Source organism: Peromyscus maniculatus, chromosome 5 (assembly GCF_049852395.1).
Source record: "Peromyscus maniculatus bairdii isolate BWxNUB_F1_BW_parent chromosome 5, HU_Pman_BW_mat_3.1, whole genome shotgun sequence".
Taxonomy (NCBI): domain Eukaryota; kingdom Metazoa; phylum Chordata; class Mammalia; order Rodentia; family Cricetidae; genus Peromyscus; species Peromyscus maniculatus.
This window is the reverse complement of record NC_134856.1, coordinates 113063466-113080043: the sequence shown is the minus strand read 5'-3', so window position 1 is coordinate 113080043 and position 16578 is coordinate 113063466. Positions and strand designations below refer to the sequence as shown.

At 53.7% G+C, this 16578-nt stretch overlaps 1 protein-coding gene across 1 annotated transcript; it reads right to left on the bottom strand.

Moving 5' to 3' along the window:
• Window positions 1–3824: 3824 nt before the first annotated feature.
• Foxf2 (forkhead box F2) lies at window positions 3825–10155 on the bottom strand. Its single transcript, XM_006972294.4, has 2 exons — window positions 8572–10155; window positions 3825–5321 (listed from the first exon to the last, which is right to left on the bottom strand). Exons 1-2 carry the CDS (start codon window positions 9752–9754, stop codon window positions 5158–5160), a joined length of 1347 nt encoding a protein of 448 aa, XP_006972356.4. The 5' UTR covers window positions 9755–10155; the 3' UTR covers window positions 3825–5157.
• Window positions 10156–16578: the final 6423 nt, after the last annotated feature.

Here is a 16578-nt window from a genome sequence, read left to right as displayed (position 1 = left end):
CATTAGCTCTCAACTGCCCCCTCAGAACTCAGCTGTTGTCTCACAAGCATTTATGGCAAGAGTTCTGGTGACCCAGGCCTGAATGGACAAGATCCATAACATCCATCTATCACACAAGGCCTAGAGAGTGCAAGCTCCATAGTTACTGCTTGGCTTGCTGGGGCCTTGGAGCGCTCTGAACTCCAGAAGAGCTTCCAGAGCCTTCATTCTTTCCCCAGTGATCTTGCCGTCTGTGTGCTGTGGACTTCCCGGGCCCCAGGTCTACATCTGTGGTATTTTCCCTTGCTACGATTCTATTTCACCAGAAGCAGGTTGGGTAAAATGTATTTCCGTTCTGATAAAATATATTATAATATATTTCCATCCTAAATAAGCTGCTGCCTTTCTGAATTAATCTGCATGATGCACAGTAATTAATAAACCCTGAATCTGCAGGTTTTCTTTTGAGAAAGCACCCCACTCTACTTTATGCCACGCAGCGTCATATCCTGATAGACCAATCTCCCCACAAGACCAGACTCCCTCTTCCTAAAGGAAATGTTCTTATAAAATTTCTAGAACCTGCTGCAGCTGTTCAGAGAATCTGAGCACGCCCAGCTAGAAAACTCCCCTCCCAGAATCCAGGCAGAAGCCCACGGAAACAAGTGTGCTGGCCTTTCAGCCAAAGAGTTGGTACTGGAAACCAGACATAGCGGAGCCTCAGGGGACAGGAGTAGGTATTCGTGGCTGCTCTTCCTATGGGCTGGAGCCTTGTTCCCAGTCCAGACCTTGCTTTTCCCTCCCTCTCCCTTCACCTTCTCCCCCCCCCCCCACTTTGTCCCTGTCCCTCTCTTCCCTTTCCTCTGTGTTCTCTCCCTTCCTTTTCTTCTCCCTTTCTCCTCTCATTTTTCTTCATGTCTCCCCCTTCTTTTCTCCCCTCCTTCCCCCTCCCCTGCCCCTTCCTGCTTTCCTTCTCTCCTCCTCCAGCCTTGCTCTGGCCTGACCCCTCTGTGCCTAGGGCTCTTCACGGCTCTCTGTCAGAGAGCCCAGCCCGCTTTGACTTCTCTCTAGTACACGCTCAGGACTTTGTACAGAAAATGGAAGAATTTCTTTTCTTAGCCTCCTTCTGTTTGGAGGAGTCTGTCCAACATTGTGTTCTGTGTTGAGTACTGAGATTTTTTGTTTTAAGGCAGGGGGCTGTAGAAATGTCACTGGACTTTTCCTTCCTTCCTTCCTTCCTTCCTTCCTTCCTTCCTTCCTTCCTTCCTTCCTTCCTTTCTCTTTCTTTCTTCCTTTCTTTCCTTCTTTCCTTCTTTCTTTCTTTCTTTTTTTCTTTCTTTCTTTCTTTCTTTCTTTCTTTCTTTCTTTCTTTCTTTTTTTCAACATTTGTTGACTAAAACAAGAACTCGTACATTTGGCTAAAAATGAGAAGACCTTATTTTTTGGTATAAGTTTCAAAATTTGACCTTGTGTTTTCTAGTAACCAATGAGAGAGATATTTGGGGAAGAAAAACTGTTTTAAAAACCCTAACTTCTTAGATCTCTGCTCACTTAATTAATAGGTTAGCCTCAACACAGACCAGGCAAACCTATAAAAGTATCTCATCCAAAGTGTCTTTTTTAGCGCTGTAGGCTTCAGAGTGTAGTCCCTGGATACCTTCAGCATCTCCGAGCTTATGAGAAATACCACTTCTTGAGCTCTGTCCAGACCCACTGAATCCCAGCAGCCCCCTTTTTAACAAGCCCTCCAGGCCATTCTGAGGTTCCATGGGGTCTGAGAACCACTGCTTCTGAAAGAAGACCACCACCTTGCCTGTGTCTGCAGTGCCAGATGAAAAAGCTTTCCTGGAAAGTTCTGGAAAATACATGGGTGTGGGCCAGATCCCTCAACACATGATCTAAGGATTATCTGTAAACTGGACCAAGATCTCCATGCTATAGTTAGCATCTGGAGTGGCTTCTGAAGGCCTGTGTGCTGTCTCTGATGTTAGTAGAGGTGTAGAGCCTATAGGTAGTGGGCTTAAGTGGGGGGGCCTTCAGATCATTGGGGAGCTTAACTAGGTAGGTTGTGGGGCTCCATCCTTTCCTTTCTTTCTAACTCCCCAGATCTGAGGGGAATAGTTTGCACCACCAGACGCTTCCATCATGATGTGCTCCACCATTCAGGCCTAAAAACCACCTGCCAAACCCACCGACTAAAATTTCCAAAGTGTGAGTCAGATCACCCTTTGCTCTCTGTGCTCTTTGCTCGGGTATTTGCTGTGCTGGTGAAACTCACTGCCCCCACCTCATGGGGAAACAGAAAGGATTAACTAGGTAACCGAGTGGGGCTCACTAACAACCTCCACCCAGCCCTGGCATGGCCTTCTTCACCTGTTCCCTTCCTTCTCGGTTTACACAGCTCTAACTAAAAACAGACACACCAAAAGCCAGTCATTCCTTCACAAAATATTCAGATATCCTTTTGCATATCGTTTTATTCTGCTAGTGAGCAGAAGTTCTGAAGACTGGAGGCACACTTGATGAAATGTGTGGGTTGGTAAACTCAGCGACAGAGCAAGGGTTTGGCATATGGGTTCCGTCCCCAAAGTATACAAACAGTTGAGAGATTCGGACCCCCCTCATTGAGTTATTTATTTTCAGTCCGAAAACTACTGTAGCACTTATTTTAGAATGTCTCACCAGTATTCCGGAAACATTTAAACACGTTTCTTTACTTGAAAACAAAATGAAAAGAAGAATGACTGCTAACATGTCTGTGTGCTTGTGTCTTGGAGGGAGGGGAAGCTAAGAGAGAAGCCATTGTGACTCAGAAGGAAACAGTGACCTTAGCTGAGGAGAACTCTAGCAGCTTAGAGGTGTCAAGATCTTAGCAGATAGTAAATAAGGTCAGGAGGGTTAATGAGTCTCCATCAGCGTTCAGGATGAAACTGTAGACGGGAAGGATACAATAGAGAAAATCAGAAGTGCTTCCTAAAAGCGGAAAGCGTAATTCCCGACGGTGAGGTGTTCTAAATGTCTATACTGATAAGCACCAGCTTTGTCTTGTCTTAGCGCTTTTTGGAGCCCAGATCATCATGCACCTGTCTCTTGCTCCACCAGGGGGCGCGCTGGTTCTCCGGATGCGGTTGGCCAGACCCGCCTGGAGTTTGAGGTCCCGTCATTCTCTGTATAAACAAGTTACGTTCAAGTGTTTAGGATATAAATTACGACCATGCCGGCTGCCTTGGAAGGAATGTAAACACAGCACTGTGGTCGGAGCAAACTCTGAGACTGACTTCATAATTTATAGCAGGCCCCCCGAGTAACTCAGAATAAAGGACAAAAAGCGGGGAGGGGAGTGGTGGTGGAGAAAATACTCTATTTAAATGCAAATATGATAATGCAGAAACAAAAGTGTTTAACTCCGTGCTTGTTTTTTTTTATTTTTATTTTTAAATACAGGAAAGAGGTTTAAGGATTAAGAATATGGCTAAGAGTTTTGAACCCACCTCAGGTTGAGATTCATTGAAATAATAATTTTAAAAAAATTACCGCTCTCCTGAGTTACCAATAAGTGCCTGGGGGTGGACTGAAAGGAAAGAGAATTTCCCACTCGAGAAGCAAAAGCAAAAACAAAAATCTAGCCCTGAGTTGGAGAGAAAATCACTGCATCATGATGAAAGGTGAACATTGCTCTGCTCCCAAGGCAAGTTATTCTGGGTGGGAAATAAATCCTTCCGCCCCACTGGACTATTTTCTCATTTTTATCCCGTGTCCTGCCAGTTCTGTGGGCAGCATTCAGGATTGGGAAACCCAGCAAGAAGAGACGCAGAAGCTGTGGGAGCCTTTGTGGAGGGGTGCCAGTTTAAAGCCTCAAGTCTGCTCCCTCTAGGTCCCTTTGATCTGACCACCACCCCAAGCAAACTGCAGCCTGGGTGGGAGGTGGGAGGCTCTGAGGCTCTGGGTGGTGGCTCACTGCTCTGCCCTCACATCTCCCAGCTAGAGGAAGGAGCAAAAGGGCAGAACTCCTGGGCACAGGAAAGGAAACAAAGGGGCACAAAGCTTGGCTTCCTCAGATCAAACCCTGGGCTTTCAGTATCTTGCCAGCTTTTGCTGTTTGGGTTTTTCTGTTTGTTTTTTGTTTTGGGGTGTGTGTGTGTGTGTGTGTGTGTGTGTGTGTGTGTTGTTGTTGTTGTTGTTGTTGTTAAGTCTCTTTCACCTTCTGGTTTTTGTTTGGCTAGAAACAGTGAGAGTGAAGCAGAGAAGGGAATGACGGAAGTGTCTTCTCCCCGAGAAGACCCACAATCAGGACTGGCCTGGCTTATTCAAAACAGAGACCTCACATCATGTCAGTTATACAACTTGGGGGTGGGCAGTGTGGAATTGCAAGGCTGCCTGGGAGGTGTGGCCATGACAGGGTGACTGCGGAGGAAAGGGTCCCTAAAACAACTATTTGTTATACACATTTTATTGAAAAAAAAATCTTACATCAAAATATTTTTTGGCAAACTGTAAAAGTATACATAAGTGCAAATATACCCTCCTTTTAAAAATACAAGCGAAGTGTGAGTATACGAAGATCATAAAAATATCTTTAAAATACGGTGGTAGAAAAACAACCTTGTAGAAATGTTGTATGGTCACAATACTGAGAGCCGCTTTCGTAAACCAGGCTCCCTGGTTCTTCATTTCTTCACCACGTTCTTTGGCACCTGTATCCGAAGGGAGTGGTGGGGGTGGGGGTGGGCAAAATCTCCTACTGGGCCAGGTAACTAAACAAGGCTTTCTTGAAATACTGTGCTTTTAGCACTGCCTGTTTGAAAAGCACACACACACACACACACACACACACACACACACACACACGTACACACACACCCCTTTTCAGACCCCATCAGTGAACGCAATGACCACCCAGAACTGAAAGTTTATGTCTTACAAGTAGTAACGTTTTACTGTCAGCTCCTCTCTCTGTCCCTCCTCCGGGCATTGCCTTGCCAACAGTCTCCTCTTCCACGGGTGGGCAAATATCTGGCGAGCAGGGCTCCCCTGGGCATTTGTCTAAGTGACGGGCGTGCTACTTACTGCTATCCGCGTGCACAGTATGTGAGTCTGTCGTAGTTCCTAGCTGCCCCTCTCGGAGGGGAGAGGAGGAAAGGCCGAAGAGGGAGAGCAGCCTTCAAGGGCTCTGTCCATTCACATAACACAGGGCTTAATATCTTGGCACACGCTCTGGTGGTGATGGTGATAATAAGAGCCACTAGCGGAGGGGTGGAAAGAAGAAATGCCGTTGAAATTGAGGACGAAATCTTTTCTGTCACACACTGGAGTGGAGTGATGCTGATAACGAGGCAGTCCCACTGAAAGAAGAGAGGAGAGAGAAAAAAATCGTTTCAGTGAAAGTCACCCAGATGATGGTGGGACATATTCTAAAATTTCAATTCAATTTGTGGTATTTTGACGGAAGGGTACAGAAGCAGCTGGTTGCCTTTGGGTGTATGACTATAAAACCGGCAGGGGAGGAAAAACAAACAAAACAAAGCAAACAACCAACAAACAAAACCCCCAGCTCAGAGCTCCCTGGAGCCCCAAGACGCCAGCCCTGCTTTGGTTTTTAAGAACTCCTCCTTGAGAGGTGTTCTGTTCCCTCTCTTGGACTCGGAGACCTCTTTGCCAGGCCTGGATTCAGGCTGCGCCGGGCACAAGTACCCTGCCAACACCTCCCCTTCACCTCTGCTTTTGAGCCCTGCTTTCCTGTCTCAGCTCTAGACGCTGGAAGCAGAGGGCTGTCCCCATCGTCCACAGAGGATGACAGAGACAATGCCCTGAAGGAGAAGGACCTGGGAAGAGGTGAGGGGAGCAGCCCACTTCCCATCCTGGGGCAGCAAGGCTTCTCCGTAGGTCCCCAACCCTTTCGGCCTTGCCTTTACAAGCCAGGAGTTTAGGGAATCGAGAAGTGCTCCTTGCCCGGGGCATCTAGCTGCGCACGGAGTCCCGGAGGGTACTGGCCCCGCGCGGTGCCTGGAGGCCTGCGTCCCGCTGCCCAGGGCTTGAGTCGGTTCCTCTCAGAACCAACCTGCCGCTCACTTTTGCTTTTGCTTTCTTGCCCCCCCCCGGGGGGGGGGCAACGGGCTCGGGGCTTCAGTGCGCATCTCCGCCGCGTGGGCAGGAGTTTGCGAGGTCTTCCCCACGCACCCGGTTGGTGTGATCCGCACCAGCCGCACGCCTGTGTCACCCCCAATGCGGTTGTAAGCGGAAGAAAAGCGTTATGTGCGGCCCGCGACGCATGAGCCCTACGGGGGCACAGGCCACTGGCCGAGCGACCAGGCCGCTCATCGGCGGGATGTGGCTCGACCTCAGCGGCTACAAGGGACCACTCAGCGTGGCTCGGCTCCCGAGAAGCGGCCCAGGTGAGCGCGGGCGGGGGGACGGCGGGGTCCTGCTCCGCCACCGCTGGGGCCAGCGAGGACCTGTGCTCGAGCCTCCACCCCAGGTCGCCGCTGGCGCTCGGATGGATGGGCCGCGATGGACCACGTACACCCGGCTGGTGAGGCCCGCAGGGCTTCGCGATGAGCGCTGACTACTCTCGGCCCCGGCGGCGGGTCCCGCTGCCACTGCTTCCCTGAGGACACCGCCTCCGCCTTGGAAAGTGGAGGGCGCGGCGCGTGCGGGTGCGCGGTGGAAGGAGGGCGGGTGCGCGGTGGAAGGAGGGCCGTGCTGTGTGCGTGGCGATGTGTGTGCTGGGGGCTGCCAGCTGTCCCTGGGCCACCGCCTCAGCTGTGACTGGCCTCGCGGGACCTTCCAGCTTCAGTGGGCCGCAAGTCTTGTGGGCAGCATTCGGAACCAGGCCCTGCAGGGTCCCCATTTACAACGCGGGGGCTCTTTGAAATCCCCCTCATAAGGTCTTTACTGGAGGTGACAAAATCAGAAGACTATTCCAGGAAGAAAGGAGGGCAAATGCCCAGGTATAAAGGGCAGCAGGGCCAGATCGGCCTAAGCTATCGCTTGCGGGGAAAGGCTAGGTCAGGACAAGGCACGGGGGGAAGGGGGGGCAAGAGACCTGAGGCCCGCCTTCTTGGCTGGACAGTTCTCATGCTGTCCAAGTTAAAGGTTAAGCCGCCATATCCGGGGACTTTTGGGGGTTTTGTGCGCGGCCTAGAGTGCGTGGCATGGGGTGCGGACCTAAAAGAAGGGTCAGAAATCTCTTTGCTGCGCTTTTGCTAGTTTGTTTCTTCCTAGAGTATAGATTCCTGACAGCTGGGAAGCCTGGGAGTCTGGGTTCAAGGTGAGCTAGGTCCACCCAAAGGGAAGGACAGAGAGGACAGGGCCAGAGCAGTAGGCCCAGGGAAGGGGGAGGGAGGCATAGGTTCCAGTTCAGTGTGAAGGAGGGAGACTGACAGCCAGCCCGTAGGGCGGGAGGTGGGGGTGGGGTGGGGAATATGAGAGAGGGTCATCTGTATTGGTTACTTGTTGAAATTCCCATAAAATTGAACAAGACTCTGTTCTCTGTGGGTTAAGTCAGCCTAAAATCCTCTCCCGTGTGGTCCTGCCTAGACTGTCTTTGTTTGGTTAACCTCTGAGACCCCCAGTTAAAAGGCTTATTTGGGAAATTTCTCCAAGATCTTTTGCTGTTTCTCGGCTTCCCCATTGCCCCAAGCTCCTGTAGCACATGTAGGCACAAATATATGAAGTTAGGCATCACCCTGTGAATTTCTGATCAGGGTGGGAAGTGTGTGGGAGACAGCTCCTTTGGGTTTTGCCCTTGACAGACAGGCTCCCAGATTTCAATCTGCAGCCTGTGGGAGCCTCGGGGGAATTAATAAGGGTTTATCGCTATCCTCTAGATAAAGTTAGCCAAACACAAAATTCTCTCCTCCGCTCCCTCCTCTCCTCCCACCCTTCACCACTTTTCACAAGTCAATAAATTTTCATAATCTGCAACCCACACAGCATAAACCAGCCACACTACAAGTGGCCTCTAGGCACATTTCTTAGGGGTATCACACCAGGGCACCCATGCCCTAATGCTCAGGACAAACTTGTGTCGTTAACTAGATCCACTGTGCGTGTGTGCGTGCGTGTGTGTGTGTGTGTGTGTGTGTGTGTGTGTGTGCAATGACTTTGGTGCCTCTCCTCACTGGCAATGTCCTTGAACTCGGCTTTCCCCTTTCCCTGCCGCCCGGTTCTTCCTCACTTGCTCTGTCATCTACCTTTGGCACTAACGTAGGGCAAAAGGAACTTCGAAAAGAGTAGGGAGACCAAAATGAACCAAACCCAGTCCCTCCACCCAGGTCTCCAAAAGTCACATGCCTTCTTTCAGAGCCGAGTCTGGCCTAATTGGGAGAAAGTCCGCAGTGTCCTGATGTAGGCCAAGAAGGTTAGGACTTGGCACCACCCTTCTCCGGTCTGAGAATTCTGGAGCCCACCAACCGGCCCGCGGAGTATCAGAGAAGGCTGTAAGATCAAATCCTCTCCTCCCAACCAAGAATAGGGTGCAGAATCCCCCACCACCAACATCCCAGCTCCCTAGACCCCAGCGGTGGAGGCGGAAGATGCAGTAGCCCCGGCCTTTAGGCTATGGCTCCAGTGGGCCCGGGCACCCTGTTTTACCTGAGAGATCCTCGCGGGCGTTCTGGTGCAAGTAGCTCTGCTCCAGCGAGTAGGAGGACATGCTGGGGTGCAGGCCAGCAGAGGCTGCGGGGTTACTGCTTGGCGTCAGAGCAGGCTGCTTGAGGTAAGGTGAGGCGCCAGGCGAACTCCAATGTGCCGCAGGGCTAGTGTAAGGCGAGTGACATTCTATTGCGCTCGCCATGGCCGGGGATGAGGGCACTGGGCTGCTGCTGCTGTCCGGCCCATAGTCACCGCCACCACCGCTGCCACCCGCTCCTGCACCGACGCCCGCAGGACCTGCGGGCACCGGACAGCTGGCCATATAGGTGGAGCCCGGGTTGGGCGACATGTGGGGGACGTGGTGGTGGTGGAGGTGATGTGGATGCGCGTGGCCCGGAGCACCCGCGCCTGTATCATAGCCTGCGGGCATCATGTCGAGGCCACCATAGCCGCCCTGGCCGTGGCAACCCAGAGGCGCCGAAGGAGGCGCTTGGAAGTCGAAACCCTGGGGCAGCAGCGAGGCCCCGAAGCCCAAGCCGCTCACCACGCGATGGTACATGGGCTTGAGCGCCTGGCACTTCCGCCTGAAGCCGCGGGGCCGCCGGCGGAACGAGCCCTCCTCGAACATGAACTCACTGGCCGGGTCGATGGTCCAGTAGTGGCCCTTCCCGGGCCGCCCGAGGCCCTTGGGTAGCTTGATGAAGCACTCGTTGAGCGAGAGGTTGTGGCGCACGGAGTTCTTCCAGCCCTGGTAGGCGCCACGGAAGAAGGGAAAGCGCGCTTGCAGGAACTGGTAGATCTCGCTGAGCGTCAGTCGCTTGCTGGGCGAGCTCTGGATGGCCATGACGATGAGTGCGATGTACGAGTAGGGCGGCTTCTCGGGCCGCCGCAACCCCGAGGTCGCCTTCTTGGTGCCCCCGCTCCCGGAGCCCGCGCCGCCGCCGCCGCCGCCACCCGCCGCACTCTTGCAGGCACCCGCCGAAGCGCTGACCGAGTTGGAAGAGGACGAGGCACAGGAGGCAGAGGATGAAGATGACGACGACGAGGTGGTCTCCAGGGTGGTGGCGGGCGGCGGGCTCATCAAGGCGGCCTGGAGCGCGCCGGGCGCCGGGCTGCACGCGCGGCGGAGCGGGGCAGGCGGCGGGCGCGGCGGGGGCGGCGGGGGCCCGCCCTCGGTGGTCATCTGGGAGCCGGGAGCTAGGCCGGGCCTGGGGGGCGGACCCCGGACCGGGACCAGCGGCGCCGGAGCCGGGTCGGCCCACAAGCCGGGCGAGCGCCCTAGTACGCCGGCTGCGCCGCAGCCGGGGCCACTCCGGGCCAGTGCTTCGGCGGAGCCTCCCTCAGCTCCTCTGGGGCTTCGGGCGGCGGCGGCGGCGGGTCGGAGGCAACGCCCCGCGCATCCCTCTTCCGAGCCTCCGGCCGGCGCCTTGCGCAACCACCTCCTGGGCCACTCAGGCGACGCTGTCCTTAGCCGGACAGCTGCGCCCTCGAGCCGAGACTTTCGCCTGGACCCCGGGGACTAGCCTGTCGTCTTCTTTCAGGAGTGCTCCTCTCTCTGTCTCTTGGACTTCCTCCCTGGCGCGCCCTCCCTGCGGCCGCCTCGCTCCCTCCCTCGCTCCCTCCCTTCACCCCACCCCGCCCTGCCCCCTCCTCGCTCCGCGCCGCCCGCCGCGGGGAGGGCGCACTGGGCCGGCGTCACTCCTCCCCCTCCGGACCTGGCGGCGGGCTCCTGCTCTTATCGCCTCCCCTGACTCTCCCGGGTCCTACTCGCTCTAATTCTTCTCTAGTCTCTTTCCCTTTCCCCTTCTGCTGGGAGGAGAACTCCCAACCTTGGCAAGGCTCGACTACCCCTTACTTCAGCAATTCATTCTCTGTCCCTTCCAGCAGCCCATTTCCTATCCCAGATCCCCCGCCCCCTCCCCCCCCCCCCGCGAGTGGACCCACCCTGCCCCTCCTCCACCTCTGCCGGACCCCGTGGGGGCTGAGTCTTGGGGCAGCGGTGCCCTGGAAGAGCCTCCTTAGCCACGATCCCCAGTGCCCGAACTGACACCATCTGTCAACTTCATTTAGACAGTGCCGCCCTCAGCCACACGCCAGGGTGCCAGACGTCCCAAGGTAACGTGCCAATCCTGGGTCTCTGCCTCTCCCTTTCTCTCTCTGGCTGGACTGCAGGCTTCTGAGAGTTCATAGTAGAGGGCAAGCACTGGGCGCCCTTGAGCTGTGGCCCCGGGGTAGTTATGAACATATTTTAAGCTGAGCACTGGGGTTTGGGTGGAGAAACCCGGGGTAACTTGTAGAGAATCAGGACACTTGAGTCGGATGGACTCGCTTTAATTTGCTTCCACCTTCCACTGACTTGTCGTGTGTTCACTTCAAGAAGAAAGGGTGGGAGAGAGAGAGAGAGAGAGAGAGAGAGAGAGAGAGAGAGAGAGAGAGAGAGAGAGAGAGAGAGAGAGAGAGAGACCCCAAGGTGAGGAGATAGCAGTGCTTATCGGCAACACTGAAGGTCCGCACAGCTGCCAGTGGGTTTATAGCGTCAGTCTTCCGGTGCCCCCCCCCAACTCCCGTGCCATGGTCAAGCTCACTTCGTCCGAGAACACTCCCCCAGTTGTGTCTTATTCATCTCGGTAAGAGTAGGCTCCGAGAGAGATGGCCCTCGGGAGAAATCATTCCAATGAGACCCGACAGTTAGTTATTGGATTACACGTGCGGGGAAATGTAGTCTGACCCCGGACAGGGGCTGCAAAGAGAGCTGGAGACTGAAGCAGGCCTGGCCACACAAGAGCTGGTGGCTAGGCCCAGAGAGACAGAAATGCCCACCAGGGGAGCAAATGCGAGGCGCTGCAGTGCACACTTCTGCATCGCCCCCCCCCCCCAAAGCACTGGGTTGCCATGTGTGCCGGAGAGTCTGGGAAGGTGGGAGGGCAAGGAGGAGGGTGTAGGGACCCCAGGAAAGATGCAGCCAGAGTCTTGTGGAGCGGGAGTGGGGTCCGCTCCCCCCCCGGGGGGTGGGGGGGCTGCACCAGCTCTCAGTACCCTGGTGCATGGGGAATGCTCCCAATGCAGAGAGCTGGTGGGTCTGAGGAACAGAGGAAAGGGCGGGTGCGGGGGGAGGGGACTGGCCCCAGACAGTGACCTGAAGTTGAGTGGAAGCAGGCTTTTTCCATCAAACCCTGCCTGGATACCACACACAGAGCCCGAGTGTCAGTTTACTGCCCTGAGCCCGGCTCCTTTTCCCTAAGCTCCGCAGTAATTAGACAAAGAAAACCTAAATTAGCTGAACAGGCGTCGACAGCTTCCTCCAGAGCACCCCTGGTACCTACATGGGAATGTGTCCGAAAATGGCCCGATTGTAGCCGGCAGTCAGCTAAGAAAACACGGCCGAGCAGAACTGAGTGGACCGCTCATTTGCAAGAGAGAAAAAAAAAAGAAACAAGTCGCTCTTTTCCGGAAGGGATGTTTTGATTGGGTTGGGGGTTGAAGTTGTTTCGACTTTCTAAGAATTTCTTTTTGACTGACGACTGAACAGTTGGGGGGCAAGTCCCCATTTATTTCAGGCTGGTTTCCCCGTCATCCTCTTTTGTCATTTTTGCCTAGATTAATTTTATGATGCGGTTTAATATGGAAGTAAATATGTGCTCATTAAACCCAAGTTCTAAGTGTCTGAAAATAATTATTTAAATGAAGTAGAAATTGGGTGTAAAGGATGGTATTGGCCTAAAGGAGCTCCGTGGCAGACTTCGGGGTTCCGTAAATGTGTTTGTGTGTGAATGTGTATGGAGGTGGGTAACGCACTGGAAGAGTGGGCAGGCAACAGGCTGGGAAACCTTGTATGAAGTTAGTGTTGTGCTCACTCCGCTGCTGTGCACCTGTTCTGTTTTCTGCACCTGGGGAGTCTACGAATCCCAGTTCCCATGGCACTTGCTTTAAAACTGGCCTTAAAGGTAAGAGACCGAAGGCGCTAAACCTTTTAAAATCATGGCAAAGTTTAATAACCTTCCATACCATTAGCTCCAGTTTGGGAGCCAAAGGGTCCTTTTATAATGGATACCTGAGATTTTAGGAGTGTTACAAATACTCCTATTTTTAACCCCTATTTTAAAATATAGTTGTTGTTTTTTTTTTTTTTTTTAAAAAAAACCCTTGATGTATTTTTAGTTTCTACTGATTCAACTGGTTAAGTTACAGGAGGCTTTAAGGGAATTCCTTTTGTCATCCAGGTATCAATCATGTCCCAAGATTCTCTAAGTCTGTAAATCTCTCTTGCAGTCTGCAGCAGATCCGTGGCAGTGGACAGTGTGGGGTCTGCAAACGTGAAGTCTACTTCTTCCTAGGGCTCTATACACTGACCCTTCCCAAGTCCAGAAAGGTGGGGAGCTTGGTGGGTAAGCAGTTGGTCAGGAAGAGGACTTCTCCAAAGCACTTTCTTGGAGATTCCACATCTAACCTGTTCTTTGACGGCGCTGCCTAGGGGCAAGCGATGCATCTGGCTTAGGGATGGAGTGGTGCTAGCCCCCCCCCCCCCCAGACTTGGTGTTCTTTTCTCTTTTTCAGCCATGGATGTATCCAAATCTATTGGGTCAGAGAACACATCTGATAACAAATAGGTCAAAGTCTTCCTCCCTGCAATAGTTTCCGTTTCCGGTGATCAGAAAGGGTTTGTTTATTTGTTTGTTTAGGTTTGCTGGGTTGTGGGTAGAAGCAAAGGAGGAGATGCTCTGCCTGAGCCCCAGCCCCAGCCCCACCCAGGGCTAAAATGGAAGTCTCCTTGATCCACTTGCCTTGTTTAGAGCTCCCTAGGAGGTCCCCTCTCTGGTGTGGGCCCTTCACAGATTTTCATTCCCTGTAAATAACAAAAACCTTGACTTATTTTTTAAATGGAGGAAGTACAGGTATGATTCAGTCAAAGGATTCTAGACCAGCCTTGGTGGTGCTTCTTCGTAGTCAAGAAATACACAGCTCAGAGCAGTCCTCAGTCCATGGCTTTGGGGTTGGTCATCTGTCTCCATCTGGGCTGCGGGTTCCCTTCCCGTCCCACCCCTGCTCCCGAGCAAGGGAATGTAAACTCAGCTAAAATTGGGTTTCTCTGATTTTTGTTCTGTAATCTACATTTTATTCAAGGAAATCTCTTCATTATTGCGGTTTACATCTTTTCTTAGCATGCTTCCTTTGTTTCGTGGGTTTTACATGAATTGGTTTAGACTAAACCAGTAGAGATGGGAGAGACCTATCTACACTAAGCAGTGCTTAGGGGCATTTAGGACCTGTCCTGGGGGAGCTGGTTTGTTCTGCATCCCTCCCTTCCGTCAGCCTGAGCCTGAGTGGGGAAAGCCTCGTTGGAAGATACCCCACCGTTTTCACCCTGTGTTTAGGTACTAAGTCACCATGAGCAGAAGGCTTGTGAGTGCCCAAGATAGCTTTCTAAATGCTCCGGCATGGGGCTCCAGGTCTGTTCTGTGTGGTGGAGCAGAGATGAGACTCTTGTAGGCTGCCGCCGCAGAGGCCTCTCTGAAAAATCCGCCAGGAACAGAGTTGATCTTTTTGGTGTTACGTGATTGCTGCAAGAAGCAGGGGTCGGAGAGCGAGACTTCAGCAGGAAGGTGAAGCTAGCCATTATACACCTCCTCTGGAGTCTGTTCTCTTTCCTTGGTCCAGAACCCGTAGACACCTTGTTATGAAAGCCCAGAACCACATTTTATTTGGATCCATCCTTCAGCTCTGCAAGCGCGTGTGTTCAGGGCAGGACTCCTTTTTAACCACCTTCCTGAGAGATCAGCTCCACAGCTCCTGGCTGTAGGCATGACTCCATGACCCAGATGGCCAGGTCAGAGGTGATTGGAGAGGGAAGAGACAGAGCTAAATTACCAGACCCCCATGGGGAAAAAAAAAAAAGCCTCTTTCTGTCCCTTTCTAGATGGCCAGACTGAGGGTTCCACGAGTTATGCATTCCGGAATGTGGGAATGTCCCCATGAGCCAGTCCTCCGGCCTACAATGTACCCCGCTCCCCCCTCCCCAGGTGGGATGCGGGCTATGTTTAGGGGTGGAAGTGTTAGGGACGTAGGCCGGCACATCTCCCAAGGGGAGATGGAAAAAAGCTGGGGGGCGAGGGGGCTGCACTTCACATCCTGGAAGCGAGTGTGGGTACAGTGCACACGTTGATTCTGCGTCCGTTTGTGCAGCTGGGAGAAAAAAAAACTACGGACTTTAGGGTGCAGGATCTAGCTTTTGAGATTATCTGGAAATCTGTGGGAGCCTGGTGGCTTCATGGGCGTGAGGAGTGGACAGCGCAGGCGCTGTCAGGAGCCCTGGACCACGGCACTCCTTCCCTGAGTCCTGCTCCAGGGTGACCACCCTGCCTTTGGACTTTGGTCTCTTCTCTTGGGAATTCTCGCACACCCCTTCCCGCCTCTTTTGGGAGTTTTCTCACCCCCTCTTCCGTCCGCCTTCGGGGAGGGTGGTGGCTAGGCCAGCCCCCCGGGCTCACGCGGGATGCACTGTAGAGCCTGGTTGCTACAGAAGCACCCATCGAACACCCGGAGGCTGCAAGGCTGGCCCCAGACGCCCCCGACGGAGCGGAGCGGAGAGGCCGACTGGCAGTAGGCGGGCGGGCTTCCACGGAAGCGCCCTGGAGGTCCTAACCAGGGGCCTGATTTTCTTCCCTAGCCTGGCTGGGTCTTCTCACCCTCTGCCTTCCCTTCCCCCCAAATAAATAAATATCTGGGAGGGCAGCGATCACCGCGGGGCGCCGGGCCCTGAGCCTCAGCGCAAACGAACTTCCTGGCGCATCAAAACTCGCTGCAGTCCTCCCGCCGAGCGCAGGATATGGGGCGCGCTCGCCTCTCTTCAGAAAAGGAAACGTAGCTCTTCCAAAAATATAAATCAGTTCTGACGTCCAAATATTTCCTTTGTCCTCCAGCATCCTCTGTAGGGATAAATAAAACGTGCTCGGCGCCCAGAGGCCGACTAGGGACCTCGGGGCGCCCGGACGCCGCCTCTGAAGTGTTGCTTCTGGGGATTCTCCCTCCTCATTGCCACCCTCGCCCGGCCCTGGGTCCCTCTTCGGCTTGCCCCTCGGTCCTTTGAGTCTTACAGGGCTACTGGCTTGTGCGGCTGGCCCAAGGGGAAAGGCGTGCTGAGAAAGAGGTAGAGTCCGGGAGAGCCGGGCCTAAGCAGTCCCTTCGGGCCCCCAACCTAGCCTTCTGTTACTCAGTCCACACGGGGCGTGAACTTAACCCTTCTAGGAGGTGGCCTCCGATTCCAGTAGTACCAGGAGGACCCCAGAATGCCCCACATCAGACCGAGAGGACCCCTCGTGGGGCATCCCTTGGGCTGCTGCTCCCCCAGAAGCAGCGACAGGCGGTGCAGCGTCAATGGCTGCGTCCTGGCAGGGCTATCAGTCTGTCAGACCCACGTGTTTGGTCATCCTTGAGCCGCCCCCCCCCCGCCCTGCCCCACAATTATGTCCTCTACTTTGGCTAGGTTTTCCACTGGGATTAGGAAAAAAAAAAAAGCCAACAGGTAGCAAAGTGGCGGAGAAACCAATGAGATCCGAAAGAAGATGAGAAAGTGGCCTGAGGGTGTCCCCTAACTCTGCCCTCTTCCCTCTCTCCTGACAGCAGGGTGTTGAGAGGCTCCTTTCCCTACCAAATCTCCCCCCCCCCCGCCCCAGATGCACCCATGAGACCAGCCTGAAAGACTGGGGATCTCAGATACCAGGGCTTTCCACCTGTCCCGGGTCCTCCCCCTCCCAACAGGCATCGCCCACCTCCAGTATCCTGCTGCATCTGGCCCCGGATTGCGTGTGGGCGCTGTTCACTCACCCCTTCTCTTCAGAGGATCTTCATCGCTGAGCTGCCTCAAAATCCCCCGTCCAGAATATCCTAGAAGGGTTTAGACAATCCATCACCCACCACTTTAAGAATGCTTCCTCCCTTTCAAACACAATCCTTGGACACCAGAAAGTCTGCAGTAGGGAGGGGCGCGCTTGAAAAGGGAATAACTAAGTA

Bases quoted from the DNA above. Each gene is read 5' to 3' on its own strand.
- Foxf2 (XM_006972294.4), bottom strand. From the start codon at position 9,754: ATGACCACCGAGGGCGGGCCCCCGCCGCCCCCGCCGCGCCCGCCGCCT. The intron at 5,322-8,571 runs GTAAAACAGGGT...CTCTTCTTTCAG, and splicing joins CGCCCGCGAGGATCTCTCAG to TGGGACTGCCTCGTTATCAG.